The sequence below is a fragment of the Chrysemys picta genome, chromosome 1 (genome assembly GCF_011386835.1).
Source record: "Chrysemys picta bellii isolate R12L10 chromosome 1, ASM1138683v2, whole genome shotgun sequence".
Classification (NCBI taxonomy): domain Eukaryota; kingdom Metazoa; phylum Chordata; order Testudines; family Emydidae; genus Chrysemys; species Chrysemys picta.
Window position 1 is genome coordinate 122,951,134 of NC_088791.1, and position 15,767 is coordinate 122,966,900.

General features: G+C 46.4%; 1 protein-coding gene across 1 annotated transcript in view; it reads right to left on the minus strand.

Annotated features, from left to right (window-relative positions):
• Window positions 1-985: 985 nt before the first annotated feature.
• TM7SF3 (transmembrane 7 superfamily member 3) overlaps window positions 986-15,767 on the minus strand; it is a 33,643-nt gene continuing 18,861 nt past the window's right edge. The window contains exons 4-12 of the mRNA XM_005296661.5: window positions 15,252-15,372; window positions 12,671-12,842; window positions 11,258-11,435; window positions 10,132-10,218; window positions 8,865-8,945; window positions 7,965-8,117; window positions 6,235-6,332; window positions 4,454-4,616; window positions 986-3,535 (exon numbers count right to left, since the gene is read on the minus strand). Of these exons, the coding sequence (XP_005296718.2) occupies window positions 3,273-3,535; window positions 4,454-4,616; window positions 6,235-6,332; window positions 7,965-8,117; window positions 8,865-8,945; window positions 10,132-10,218; window positions 11,258-11,435; window positions 12,671-12,842; window positions 15,252-15,372 (1,316 nt within the window). The 3' untranslated portion in view covers window positions 986-3,272. The remainder of the gene's footprint in view (window positions 3,536-4,453; window positions 4,617-6,234; window positions 6,333-7,964; window positions 8,118-8,864; window positions 8,946-10,131; window positions 10,219-11,257; window positions 11,436-12,670; window positions 12,843-15,251; window positions 15,373-15,767) is intronic.

Genomic DNA, 15,767 nt, shown 5'->3' on the forward strand with positions numbered 1-15,767 from the left:
TGTTCCCACTGGCTGACATTTATAACTATCTTAGAGTGCTTTACAAACCGATGTGCATTATAGTGATCATCTCACATTAAATTGACAAAGAGCCTACTCCATGGAGAATCTGACCCTTGCTCTCTGGCCCACATTGTGGAAAATGGACAGGGCCCATTTTCTCTCACCCAAAACTAATAGTCCTAATGATTAAAGGAGGTAGGATACTGGCCATGCCACAGTTATCCCTTAAAAAGTAAGAGTCAGACAAGAACCTTCTTGGTTTGAGGGAGGAAGTAACTCTAACGTCCTGGTTGCTAAAAAAGTTCTGTCATAGCATAGTAAGAGTTTGGTGCTGGTAATTGACTACACTAATGTTGTTACAGCTGCAGTGCTTCATTAAGTGTCTAGGGTCAGGGCATGTGGGCTTTGTTTTAGAAGGGGAGCTTGGTGTCATGTTAATCTTTCACAAGTCATGACATGAATTCATAAGTAGGCATAGGGATCAATGCTGGAAAACATGGAGCAGTGCTGAGGGTAGAGTTACAAAAACCACTGCAAAAGGACATTTCTCAGAGCACTCAAGTGGATTAGAAAAAGCTTTGTTCAAAATTCAAGAGGATGGTCACAGTTAAGGCTGTGACTGGGACACAGGAGATCTGATTTTCATTCCCATCCCTGCCAATATTTTCCTGTGTGACCTTGGGCAAGTTGCTTAATCAATTTCCTCAATGTGTAAAATATGGCTATAGTTTTCTCTCTCCAAATCTTTGATTATGGTGTAAGCTCTTTGGGACAGGGACTCTGAGCACAGTGTGGCCCAGATCTCAGATGGGAACTCAAGATTTTACTGTCACAAAAGATAAAATGAAGCCTCCATACTCACTTTTGAATGTCTCCACAAGAGACTTACAGAACAGAAAAGGTGTTTCCGCAGATTGGTTTTGATCATGTTTGTACAAAAGGTGGTAAAACCCTCTACAAGAGCAGACTTCAATTCCATGTACTCTTTTAAAAAAATCTTTATTATAAAAGATAGGAACAAATGCAACTCATATTTTCTCTTTCACAATGTTAATCATGGCAATTATAAAAACAAGGTAAACATATATAAGGGTAGTTTCATATCCAAGTTAAGTGTTTGCTACTGTGGCCATCGGATGTGGCAAAGTTACTCAGTATCATCAGTGCTATAAAAGATAGTCAGTGAGCATCAGTCCAGTAGATGATGAGAAACAGGTTTTCCTTGAGACACTTGAAAGACAGCATGTTCAGGACCATATCTTCAACTGGTGTAAGTCAACATAGTTCTATTGATTTCATTTGAGCTATGCTATAATCTGGCCCTTGTGTGTTTTAGCTCCCACAATGAATGACGGATTTAAGATTAAGTTAAATCAGCCTTTGAAGAAACTGTGAAACTATGCCACATCTTTACTAATTTTCACCCCATAATGAACATTTTAAAAATTAGCTTAAGTAGTATTAAAATGGTCTGAAGTATCAAGATTTCAAGGGAAGGCTTCTTCTTGTTGTTAAGGTTGTGGTCCACTCATGCCATCAGATGTTTTGCAGCTTTCAAAAGCTATAGTTAAAAAACTCGATTCTTTTACCACTTTGTAATTCAAGGTGGTATCCCATATTGAAAGAATTTCAGTTTAGCCATCAAGTTGCACTGGTAAGTTTAGTATTTTACTATTTGTTAGTGGTTGTTCTAATACGAAGTTGAAGAGCATTACAACAAAGCAAGAGAGGTCAATGCTGTTTGCTGCCTAGGAGTTAGAGGTATACAAGTGGGGGTGATGAGGGAAGAGGAAGGAGGTACAACTGCCTGAATAAGCTAGATCAGGACTTGGGAGGTATGGACTTTATCACCACATACACACGCAAGGGAAAGGACTGTATTTGGAGGCCGGGGAGAAGGAGCTGGAGGAAAGGTTGGATTTGTGGTTTTACTGAGTGATCCAAACTAAGCCACTCTTGTTCACTTCTCCAGCAGTGATTAAAAAGAAAAGGACACTAGCTCTCGGGAATATGAAGGGTGGTCTGGTAACTCCTTTCACACACAGTGTGCTAACTGGAGTGTCAGAGAAGTGTATGTATTATCAACCACCAAGGCTTCAGGTTGATGCTTTACCTGCAGTATACTCTTCCCATCCTCAACCCAAAAGGGGAGGGGAGGGAAAAGCACGGATTAAGAGGCAGGGTTAGTGTTTTGAGCAAGCTCAAAAAAAAATCTGAATTTAAATACAGAAGTGCTGAATTTGAGGTTATTCTTCTATAAAGAGCTAACAATCAATTCTCAGGAACCAAAGCTATTACAAAGTACAGTAGCCGAAACAAGGAGGCCATTAGCCCTTAGGTGTTCCTAGCTCAAAAAAGCAATTCGGGAAGCTAAAGCAAGGGAGGGGACTCTTGTGTTTGATCATCTCTTACAATTTACAACTCCAGCTTTGCCTCACTGCTTCTTGTAGTTCTCAGGGCAACTCTTCAAGCAGAGACCAGACAAGCAGCTTGGTACCGAAAGGACATCATCCCACCCCACAGATAGTTTAAAAGGGAGGGTGAAAAGGAGCCGCCTTATTCTATCTCTGAGGCAGAGTCCAGTTGCTGAACACACAGGAATACAAATATTAATCCAGTGCAATTAAAACACAAGTACAGTTTGTGATGGTTCAGTAATAGACCTATTAAAAACCATTACTGTGTTCAGAGATGTAGGTTTCGTACCAATGTTGAAGGTTTAATAGTTGTGAAGACACTGCAGTTAGGATACTTCAATATCTAGTCTGTCTTTAGTATTTCTTCCCTTGTATGTTCAGCATAGGATGCTCATGTCTGGTGAGAATCAAGGTGGTCTCTTGAAAATCCGTTACAAGATACAAGGGAAGAGTTTTGACATTGCACATATTTAAATCACAAGTTACCTTCTCAGGCTTTTGTTTTTAGACTTCACATACCTAAACATTTCCAACACACACAAGACTCACAAAGAGAAACACCTTAGTCATTGCACTCAAATATACTCCACCCTTAGTGCAAGGTCTCTGCAGGAACCAGAAGTTTTTACAGCAGGACAAATGGGCCACTGAGAAAGAGCACAGGACAGCATTCAGCGTATCAGCTAGATAAAGGTTTGTCTTCAACGTCCGGCATACACTGTAGCTTTGTTAAGCGGGATTAAGTCAGAAGAACACCACGTCAGCATTGCTGGACAGATGCTGGTCATCACCACCTCAGTTTAGATGCTTAGAGCCCTTTTGAGTAGCTATCAATGTGCACCATTTGGTTAATTACAGAAGCAATGGAGTTCTTTCCCCAGCTGGCTGCTCTTTTCGGAAGAGCTCCTTGATCTGCGACAGTTTGTTATGGATCCTCTCTCTCAGAGGAGGGATGTGGTGGCTAGGATCCAGGATGTTAGTAATCCTGCGCTCCCTTTCTCGCTTCCAGATACGATAAGGGTGTGGTGGGAAGGGTATCTCACGTCTCTCTCGGCGAAGCTGCACCATTATTCCACCGACTGCCAGCATCCCCCATACTGCCAAGATGATTATATCTATAGGGGAATAGGAAGCCATTCATTCAAACAGTATCAGAAGGAAGGGATTTTCCCACTCCAGCGACGTTGCTTTTCTGGGGGGAAGGTCAGGCTCAGATTTAGATGTTGATTTGCATACTGACATGGCTTGGAGCAAACTGTCAGAGGGGAATGGAAAATACAGGGCTGGATACCTACTACAACAGTATGTTTGTAGAGGGAGAGGATACCTACTACAACAGTATGTTTGTAGAGGGAGAGGATACCTACTACAACAGTATGTTCGTGTACGTCGTTGAAGTACAGGACTGAGTTAAAAACTTACAACTCCAGCTTTGCCTCACTATTTTTTAAATACAACTCTGGGCAACTCACTTAAACTCCGTTTCTACATCTATAAATGGGGGATCATTTGTCTCAAGCGTGTTGTGGTGATTAAGATTTTTTTTTTTTTAAAAGTGAAGATTAGCATGTGGGGAGAAAGTTTCCAAAACCAGTTCTTAATCATTAAATGGACACCTTCGCCTTGGCACGATCCAGGCATTTGTTACAGGATTCACACTGGGTAAAAGTTAGCCTCTCTTAAAATCGGATTGGAATTTGGGATTTTACAGAAGCCCAGAGCTTTTAGTTGCATCTGGAAGCCATGTACTTCAGCCTATCCTTGCCAAGTAGCCTGGAGCTGCTCTAAAGAAAGTTGCTAAACCCACCTCCTCACCCATTAATTTACATTCAAGAAAAGCCTCAAAAAATCCCTCAGTAGAAAGGAAGAGAGAACACATTCATCTTAATGCATGGGAGGTGCTCACATACCACAAGGCAGAAGCCATGGAAGTACCAGATAGCTATGGCTCTGGAACAAGTAGCTCTTCTCAGTAAGAGCTTCAGAGTCATTTTACTTAGTGGTTTGTGAAGAGACAAAACCTAATTACTCACCATTTGTTTGGAAGGGCACATTGGTGTAAGCTTGGCTGAAATCGTCATTCAGAACCCTCCTGAGTAGGTCCAATGTGATGTAAGCGAGGCTTGTGTACAGGTAACAAGCAATAGCTAAGATGACTGAATAAGAGCCTATTATGCCACAGGCCAATATGTTCAGCTACAAAGACAGAAAGGTCAGATCTTTCAGGAGCCAGCTAAAGAACATCCTCTTTTTACCTTTTCCATACCGACAGCACAGGGAGAATTCTTTTTTTAAACCTGGTCTTCCCTCCTGCGTTCCCCATTTTTATTTGTTTCAAAACACTTGTTGCAGCTTGTTTCAGTGTACGTCTACACTGCGGCAGGGCAACTGCAGCACGTATAGACATACCCGAGTTTGTTATTAAGTTTGCTAGATCAGAGCTGTAAAGCAACGGCAGCTTGAGCTGTACAAGCCCGAGCAGGACCCTAGATGTGTACTCTAGTTCAGTGTTTTTCAAAGTTTGGGTGGGTCGTGGCATGTAAGGCAGTGGGTCGCCCAGGGACCCTAGCGGCTCTGGTCAGCACCTACCGGGACGCAGTATGGTGTCAGAACAGGAAGTGGCCAGCAGAGGGTCTGGCTTCTAGGCAGGGGGGAGACAGGGCTCCGCGCACTGCTCCGACCCCGAGCACTGGCGCCGCACTCCCAGCCAATGGGAGCTGGGGCAGGGGGGGGGGCGGTGCCCTTGGGCAAGAGCTGCCCAGAGCTGCTTGCATGCCTCTACCTAGGAGCCAGACCTTCTGCTGCCCATTTCTGGGGCACAGCACCATCTGTGGTGCCAGGACAGGCGGGAAGTCTGCCTCTGCACCCCGGCTGTGCCACTGACCGGGAGCCACTAGCAGTAAGTCCACACCCTAACCCCACGTCCTAACCCCTGCCCCAGCCCTGAGCCCACCCCCAAACCCAGAACCCCTTCCTGCACCCCAAGCCCCTCATCCTCAGCCCCATCCCAGAGCCTGCACCTCCAGCCCAGAGCCCTAACCCCCTCCCGCACCCCAACTGAAGTGGGTCACGACACCGTTTTAATGGGGTCCCCAGGACTGGCTTACACTTGCTGGGCCTGGGGCCAAATCCAAAGTCCGAGCCCAACGGCCCCGGGCTGAAGCTGAAGCCTGAGGGCTTCAGCCCTTAGTGACGGGGCTCAGGTTGCAAGCCCCCTCTTGGGGCTGAAGTGCTTGGGCTTAGATTTTGGGCCCCAGCCCCCACCTGGTGGTGATTGGGCTTTGACTTTGGCCCCCTACCTGGGGCAGCAGGGCTCAAGCTCAGGCTTTGGTCCTCCTTCCAGGGGTCGTGTAGTACTAAGGGATCATAGTGCAATGAAGTTTGAGAACCTTTGCTCTAGGGGCTAGCCCATGCTGCCATGGCTTCATTGCTATTGTCTGAGCTAGTCGAATCAAAGCTAATTTAGGTATGCCCACATGTGCTGCAGTGACACCTCCGATTGCAGTGTAGACATACCCTTAAAGATTATAGTCTCTTCAGGACTGTTTTTTGTGTGTCTGTACTGTACCCAGCACAACCGGGTCCCAATGCAAACAAAATATGCCACAAATTATGTATTTAACACACAAGTAAGGAGCAGGCTCTAAAGGTTTCAGAGAGTCAGGACTCTTTGGAGAGCTGCACAAGGCTCTTTGATTACATCCCTGGGCAAACCTCTTCCTCTACCAAAAATTTTAGAGGAGTATGTTGTTTTCAGAGATACACATATGCTCAACTGTTGTAGAAAGTGAAGCCAGGTAGTGCAAATACTTACAATTCTTGGACAGCCAACAAAGACTATTGGCACCATCAATGCCATGCAGGAAAAGGTCACCCAAAACACAGCATCGTCACGAAAAACCTTGTAGTCTCCTGAGGAGAGACACCACATTGTGAATCAGCCACAAGTAAGACTTCATGTGTAAATGGAGTTGATTTTGTAAAATAAAGGACCACAACACTTGATAATATTTTAAGACTAGAGACTCATTCCAATATACAGGGAGTTCTGGGAATACGTTCCCAGAGTACTGTGAGGTGAAATCGTGTAGTTACATATGGGCAGCAGGACAGATCAGCCACTGAATTCCTTCCTTTCCATTTCTGTCCATTGTGTTATACAAAATCAACATCTTCATCATTTGTGGTCCATCACAACAGTCAGTGACCAGTCTGCTGGGTTTACTATAACTACTGTACCATAAATGTATACAGTAGAACTGATCAAAAAGTGAAAGTTGATGAAAAAATTTGCAAAAAATCATGTTACTATCTGAAATGTCAACAAGAGATTTAGAAAAAATTCTTAAGATTCCAAGCGGTTCTCGAGCACAGTTTTACACACAAATGAGAGACTGTCTTACTCGCTAGATGGGCTTACAATCCAAGGCCCCAATCTCACAAGCTCTGCATGGGCAGATCCCTGTACCAGTTTGGAATGCCACTAGACTTCAACAGAGGTCTGCACACAGACACTGATCCTGCAATAATCTCCAAGTCACGCACTAGTGAACTCTTTCATACAGTTCATTTAACCTAACTGAAAACCTACAGCGTGGAGCTGTCCCTTCTCCCAGTCTGATCTTTGGCTTGAGGGTTTATGCTAGCTCGAGAGAGAGAGAGAGAAAAAAAGAGCCGATCAATTTTGAGTTCAGTATTGCCATGGCACAGTAAGATGAATGCAGTCTCTGGAGATAGAGAAGGAAGCAGCTTTGCTGACACCACTGTCCCAGAAGTACTTGAGTTCAATAGCCTAGCTGTACAAACAGCCTTTTAAGTAGTGTCTTTTTTAAGATGCCCTAGGGGGAACAGCAGCCGCACCTGTTAGTGAAGTCAGAATAGACACTGAAGAGCACATTGGTACAGCTAGGAGTAAAACTCCTCCCTCCAGGACATGACTGTGCACAAGGCTTTTTGTTTGTATTTTAATCTCCCAACACTCAAACCAGACAAGGCGCAGCTTTCACAACATCTTCAAGCACAGTCCCTTCCCCAAGTTACAGGCTTGTAGACTCTTCGTTGGTGCAACCTGAATCAGTTTGGGGGGGAGGGAGAAGCAAGATGGATCTACGTGCACAGGGACAGAAATCTAATTTAAATACCAAGCACTCTGGGGGGAGCCCCAACATATTCAAATACAAAGTCATTTGCGGTCTGCCACATCTTAGGGGATTTGGTTTTTTTAAAAGCTCCTATTATAAACAGCATTCTGTCCATGTGCAACGGCACTCATCGCTTCAAAAGTGCTGCAGACACACTACATAATCCTCCCAACATTTCGGAAGTACATAATTAGTTAACACCCATTTTAATGCTCCAGTCACTTGTCACAGACCAGCCAGCACGTGGCATCCTCTCCAGAAGCCCAGTCTCAAGCTGCACAGGTAGCAAGACATCAGAATCTACTTCAGAAGCCAGCCCCCACCCCAGTAGTTTGGTGTCACTGCAGCAGTAGAGTCTCTGAATGACTATTCAGACAGTAACAGAAAATGCTACAAGGCATACCTAGTGGAGTGAAGAAGATCACGGATGAGAAGAAGAATCCCAGCACAAGTCCAACAATCAACATACAGAGAAGGACAAAGCCAAATCTCCACCAATAAGCAACCAAGAGAAGCCCTCCAATGAGTCCAGCTACTGCTGTCAGAATCAGACAAACTGTAAAAGAGAATGGGGGGGGACAGGGTGTGGTAAGAAAGTGTGTCCAGGATGTCAAATTCCTGTAAAAACCAGTTTTGGTAAGGTCCTAAAAGATCGCAGTTGTTGAGCTGGTATGCAATGCTACTTCAATTACATACGTTTATTAAGTCTACCCTTATCTGATGAAACCCAAATGTTAATGAAGCCATTAAAATTGGCTATAGCCATGTGTACCTGTTGAAATGCCTCCTGACACTGATCAGAATACCAGAGAGTCAGTATGAGACAACAGAATGATTTCTGGATTTTGTACGGTCATTGCAATAAGAGTGCCAAGCTCGTGCCTTAAACACAAGACCATCCCTTCTTACTGCAATGACAGTGGAGGAAGAGGCACAATACAACTTCACTGCTTTTTAAAATAATGGCCTTCCTCTAGTATCCAAATCCAACCAGTTTAACCTCTGCCATCCTACAGTTCACCCTAAATCAAAAGTAGTAGATCATGAGCCAGCAGTTACTCTGGGCTTTTGGATACTATTGAGACAATCTGGATTATGATTCAGGAAAGTGATCCAGCTTTTTAATTTTAAGGATGGCAGTCACATGTTAATTCATCATAACAGAATCTTGTTGGCCTTGTTTGTGTCCGGACAACTTTTACTTCTATCAAAGAGCCATGATCCAGTCCCAACGGATTTCAATGGGATATTGTCATTGACCCCAATCTTACACACACACACACGTACGTTTGTCCTTACTTACCATCATAGCTAAGGGAGGTTATTCTAGCAAATAATACAAAGAAAATGAATCCCATGACGATGAAGCCCATGTAGAACAAATCTAAAAAAAAAAAATAAAGAGAAAAAATAGTTTGATATGCTCTCTGACAATTTTCCATTCTAAGCCTACTTTTATATACAGTGTGACAAAGTTCCTCCTCTATCTTGGTGGGTCCTGCGCTTATTGGCGGATTTTCCTGCCTCAGAGATTCACCACGTGGGTTGGGGAACAGCCCAGAGACCTTCCCCTCTGGAAGAACCCACAGTCCAGGTCAATTGGGAGGTTTGGGGGGAACCCGGGCCCGCCTTCTACTCCGGGTTCCAGCCCAGGCCCCTGTGGACTGCAGCTGTCTATAGTGCCTCCTGTAACAGCTGCATGACAGCTACAACTCCCTGGGCTACTTCCCCATGGCCTCCTCCAAACACCTTCCTTATTCTCACCACAGGACCTTCCTCCTGGTGTCTGATAACGCTTGTGCTCCTCAGTCCTCCAGCAGCACACCCTCTCGCTCTCAGCTCCTTGTGCCTCTTGCTCCCAGCTCCTCACACTCGCCCCACAAACTGAAGTGATCTCCTTTTAAAACCCAGGTGCCCTGATTAGCCTGCCTTAACTGATTCTAGCAGCTTCTTAATTGGCTCCAGGTGTCCTAATTAGCCTGCCTTAACTGGTTCTAGCAGGTTCCTGATTACTCTAGTGCAGCCCCTGCTCTGGTCACTCAGGGAACAGAAAACTACTCATCCAGTGACCAGTATATTTGCCCTCTACCAGACTCCTGTACCCCACTATTGTGCTAGACCCAGACCAGTTAAAAAGACATTTACTCTCCAGGAAATTAGAGTTTCGTTATAAAAATGTAGTTTGCATAGAGTAAATAACCAAACAGCACAGGCCCACCCAAATGTCTGGCACTGGTAAATAAAAAGTTAACTCACTTCCAAACTCGGCCAGTCTACGATAAGACTGCCCTGCCCCCTCCAGTTAGCTAGTTTTAGCTTCCTGTTCTGTGATATCTATAGCCAGTTTCTCACCAACTGCAGATACAAGTTTTCAGTCCATTATAAAATTGTGGGATCAAGAACAGGGGGTCCCCTCCCATAACACTTACAGCAAACCTCATTAAACAGGAGATACATGTGGGATCAAGAGTGAGGATTATGCAGATTATGCTTTTTCAATCTACAGCCAGGAAGCCCTATTACATTCAAAACAAAGACAGCCACACCTCAGCCCCCACAATATGCAGTACCTGTTTTCCAGAACCTGTGACCAAAGAAGCAAATAAAGAGACCAAGAACAGCAAAAGTGGTGAAGAATATTTTGGTGGAGAGTCTTCCTATAAGGAAAGAAAAAATAAAGTTGGGCGTGCATATACACACACACACGGATGTGAATAAGGTAACGCGCCATGGCCACATATGCTTTCACTGTGGACACTATGGGTATTGACAGCTCCTACGCATGAGTACTGCATGAGCTGAAGGAGCATCTCCTTTAACAGAACAGGGTTTGGAACTACTGGACAGTTCCAATTCCATCCCACAGAGGGTAGTAGTTCCTTCCCATTCTAATATCAATGCAGGAGTGGGGCTCCGAAGAGTAGAGCCTGAAGTAGAGCCAGATTTTCCTGTTCCCATGCATCAGGCAGGCGTAACATGCTATAAGCATTGGAATGACAGCTTGGCTTCCCTCCCTCGCAATAATCCCCCATGCCTCCCATTCACTTTGTACAGGTGTAAGCAACTTCGTGAGCTGCAAGGAAGCAGCCAATCAGGCACTACACTTTCCTGCTGTCGACACTCACTTGTGCAGTTATGGTCAGAAAGGCAGTTATGTAAAAAAATAATGTCACCTTCTTACTCAAGAGATTAATTCACTGCATGCAGAGTCATATTTCAACAGCTTGGTGACAGATACACTTCATACTTTTTTATTCCCTTTTGCACTACCATGTTAACACAACTATTGGAGAGAGCTGGGTCCTATTCTAATCCATATGACATATTCATTAGCCAATGAATTTCATTTGCTGCATCCTTCTTACTGGTGGTGCACGAGATTGAGAATACAGCTTGGGTAGGCAGTTAAAGTGTAAATGCTATACCTGCACTTATGTACTTGACAAGCTAGATCTGGGGTCACTGAAAGAAGCTAGGGAAACTCCCTATCATAGAATCAGTTCTCATGCTAGTTACACACTAAAATGCCATAAAGTTGGCAGTTTCTTGCTCTGCGTTAGATATTCTCCAAAGCTGCTGACAAATGCAGAAGTCCAAGCCCAGGTTTGAGCACGTTAAATAGAACAACTCACACTGAAAGCACAAGTGCATATAAAAAACAAACAATAAAAAACCATACAGGTCTACTGGACTTACTGAGAGAGAAACAATTATCCACGAGGGCAGTGAGGCTACAGGCATAGGTATGAACAGGTACATATGCAGCAGAGGTATTCCAAAGTGGATCCCACACAATGACATTATAGATCACTCCTTGTCCAGGGAGTGAGGAGAAGTGGACATTGGTCTTTTCGTCAGTTGTTAAGGAAACCAGCTGAAAAAACAAAAAAGTTTTACTGTTGATAAATACTCGTCATCTTACAAAGGGCTCTGCCCCTTTCCTCCTTTGCATCACGCCTGGGGCGCATGCCATCCAACCAGGATGCCTTGGTAAGCCTATCTAAGAAAGGTCCAAGGTTAATCATGTTGGGTATGGATTCTGGGACAGTGTTTAAAGATCTAGAGGCAGAGTTAAGTAAATGTGGGATGTAATCCAAGAGTCATCTGTGTGCCAAAGCCTCATTGACTTCAGTGGGAATTCTGCCTATTAAGAGCCAGTTCACACAAGCCGTCGCTCAGTATTGCCAATCCAACCCAAAATTAATGGATCAGACTCTACATCTACCCCTCAGGCCAAAAATATCCCCCCTCCCATGAGATTTTTAACACCAAATCATGAATTGCATTTTTTTGGCCTGCATTTGATCCCCCTTCTGCAATTTTAGTAGGAAGCGACCCGCTCCCAATTTGGGAGAGAGCTAAGGGTCAAAAATTCAGCCTTGAATAAATATGAAAGTGCAGCCACACTGTTCACAGGGAGCTCTACTTCCCCGTCTTGTCCCCTGCGATGTGGAGAGCTGCCATTCTATCCCGCTCTAATCCTCTCCCTAGCTAGACAGGAGAAGTAGTGTGCTAGTCACGTTCTCCCTCTGTGCTCCCCAGTCTCCTGCAAGCCCCCTACATTCACTTGCTCCCACCCTACATTTCCTCCTCAGCCGAGCGATAGAGTGGCCATGTTGCTGGAGCCAGCCTGTGGCCTCAGCACCATTGCTAAAAAGGAGACATGGTGGCCATATTGGCTAAGGCTAAACTTCAAGACTGAAAGCAGAAATCAGATTTTTGATCATTCTTGACTCACGATAAAGACAGAAAGACAGAAAATATAATCAAACTCCACAGGAAGTTAGAACCCAATTTCCAGGTAGCTCCCTACACCAAAGCTCTCTAACAGAGCATCAGTTTAGAAGTTTTCCCATTATCAGAATGGGCCAGCTACCTGATCATAACCCTGAAGGCAAGGCATATATACCGCAATTTCTGACAGTTAATAGCTCTACAAGATACCCATTTCATAGATGTCACACACCACAAGTAGAGGTCAATAGTTGTGGTGTTATGACATGGAACAGAACCCAGAGGGAACATAGCATCCTGGTGTTACAACACCGCAACTGTTTCACTCCTTCCCCCCCACATTCCTTTGTTGGCAATCCAAAAGGCCAAACTTACTCTAATGCCATTAGGTCGGACACTTTGCACGTCAGACATCTTTCGCAGGTGGTTCAGGAGTGCAGTTTCCGAGAGATCATTCTCTGGTAAGAAATACTGATAGATGTCATAGCGCAGTCGCCATCTAGAGTTCTGGCCTGTCCCTGAATCACACGAGGGAGGATTGGCACCTCTGGAATTAGACAAACCAAAGTTTATACTAGCCACATGCCCAGACCAAGAGTCCTGATCTTAGATTTGTATCGATAATTGGCAGAAGCAGAACTCCAGATCTGAACACTGATATTTCAACATCCAGATCCAAGTCTGGGCTTCAGGATTTGGCTCTTTCTATAGAAATTCAGGCTCAGAGTTTAGAATTCAATCGGTCTTCAAGCTATACATGCAGGTTGTAAAATCTTCTGGGAAAGAGATAATGTTTTACTTTGCATTTCTACAGCACATACAACAGACCTTGCCATTATAGCTAATGCTTAACATAAGCCATTGCAAGGAACAGGGCCGGCTCTGGCTTTTTTGCCGCCCAAGGCAAAAAAGCCTCCCGCCACCGCCCCTCCCCCCCAGCGCAGCAGGGGAGGGCCCTGAGCCCGGCCGCAGGCCGCTCTCCCCGACCGGCCGGAGCACTGGGAGGATGGCGGCGAGCCCGCCGCAGCTCCGCTGGCAGCCGGAGCCCCGGGGGGGAGGGCAACGAGCCCGGCCGGGGCTCCGCTCTCCCCGGCGGCCAGAGCGCCGGGGGGAGGGCGGCAAGCCCGCCGCGGCTCCGCTGGCGGCCGAAGCCCCGGGAGGAGGGCGGTGAGCCCAGCCGGGGCTCTGCTTTCCCCGGCGGCCGGAGCGCCGCGCTACCCCCCTCCAGGTGCCATCCCAAGCACAAGCTGGTGGGCTGGTGCCTGGAGCCGGCCCTGGCAAGGAAATATAACACAGATTTTCCAAGTTGTCGTTTAAATTGTCACAACAGCCAGACAGACATTAGGAAAGAATTCACATTTTTTCCCCTCAAGTTGGTTAAAATGCAGAAGAAACAGATCTACCTTAGAATCCATCCAACAACATAGAGCTTTAGGGCTTGTCTACACTGACACTTTACAGCGCTGCAACTTTCTCGCTCAGGGGTGTGAAAACCCCCGCGTTCCCAGCGCTGGCAGCTACTTTTAACGTTGCCAGTGAAGACGTGCCCTTAGAAAAGCCCTTCCTTAGAAAGAGTTTCTGCTTTGACAAAGGCACAAATTCCATCTGGCCTTATATTCTTCCCCACCCTCTGCCAACAGCCATCTATCATGATGCATTACACTATGCAGAAGATTAGGACTGCAGGTGATAAGCAGTAAGATTAGATAAGACTTCCAGACAAGAATCCTGCTATCATGGTAATAGAACAGGGGTGGGCAAACTCTTTGGCCTGAGGGCCACATCGGGGAATAGAAATTGTATGGCGGGCCATGAATGCTCACAAAATTGGGGCTGGGGTGCAGGAGGAGGTGAGGGCTCTGGTTGGAGGTGCATGCTTTGGAGTGGTGATGAGGAGTTCGGGGTATAGGAGGGTGCTCTGGACTGGCACCAAGGGGTTCGGAGGGTGGGAGGGAGATCAGGGCTGGGGTAGAGGTGTGGAAAGGGGTGCAGATTCCAGCTGGGAATGTGGGCTCGGGGCTGGGGATGAGAGGTTTGGGGCGCAGGAGGGTGGTCCAAGCTGGGATCGAGGGGTTCAGTGGGCGGAAGAGGGATCAGGGCTGGGGTAGGGGGTTGGGACACGGGGAGAGGCTCAGGGGTGCAGGCTCCATGCAGAGCTTACCTCAAGCAGCTCCCAGAAGCAGCGGTATGTCCCTTCTCTGGCTCCTATGCAGAGGCGCAGCCAGGCAGCTCTGTGCGCTGCCCCGTCTGCAGACACAGCTCCCATTGGAGCACGTAGGAGCCAGAGCGGGGCCATGCCACGGCTTCCGGGAGCCGTGCAGTGCGGCCCCCGGCCCTGCACCCCAGCTGGAGCGCCGGAGCGGGGCCGAGCTGCGTGGTGCAGCCCCTGAGCCAGCGCCCTGGCCAGAGTGGGGTTGAGCTGCATGGTGTGGCCCCTGACCCAGCGCCCCGGCTGGAGCGCAGCAAGCCCCAAACCCCACTCCCCAGCGTGAGCTCGCGGGCTGGCTTAAAACGGCTCGCAGGCCAGATCCAGTCTGTGGGCCATAGTTGCCCACCCCTGTAGTAGAATGAAGGGGGGAAAAAAAAACAAAAAAAAACCAGTAGTACAGAATGGTTTCTAGAACAGAACAGAAGTTTTCTGATGAAGAATCATTAGTCCCAATAACTGTGTATTCTTCACCAGGGTAAACATCAGAAATGTTAGGTAGTATAGTTTCTCTCACAATCTATGGATAGTCTCCTCACCCCATTTCCTCTCTCTCTCACAAAATAAACCTATTTTGAGGATCAGCTATGCATCTCCCCTCATTTGCTGTCTAGTTCTTTTGCTATATGCAAAATTCTCTCTTGCTAAGAGATAGAAACAACCTTTCCAGCAGGATAATATTGTTTATTAAGCATTTCCAGCTCTGCACAAATGCAATACAAGGAAGGCTATTTGTTAAGTTACACACACCTGGCATATCCCAAGTTTGCAGGGGCAAACTTGATGCGTGTGTCAATTAAGTTATACTCTAAATAAATATTGGGATCAACTTCCAAGTTAAATTCCAGATTGCAGCCTCCAGGGATAGGATCTAAAAAAAAACAAACAAAGTAAGACAGTTAAATGTAGCAAATCTTCCTCTCCCTCATGCAGCATTCTCAGCAGTGAAATGGAATGAAGCTATAGTTCACTTTTGTTGTATTTATTATTAGGGCCTCATTTGGTATGTATTAGGGTTACCATACGTCTGGATTTTCCCCGGACATGTCCGGCTTTTTGGGCCTCAAATCCCCGTCCGGGAGGAAATCCCAAAAAGCCGGACATGTCCGGGAAAATAGGGAGGGAGGGGCCAGCGGTACTCGGCCGGGGCCGGCGGTGCGAGGCCAAGTGCCCCAGGGCCCGAGACGAGCCGGGCGCGAGACGCCGGGGCCAGAGCTTCTTGGCCTGGGCCAGCCAGCCGCCGGAGGGAGTCGCTCGGCCTGGGGG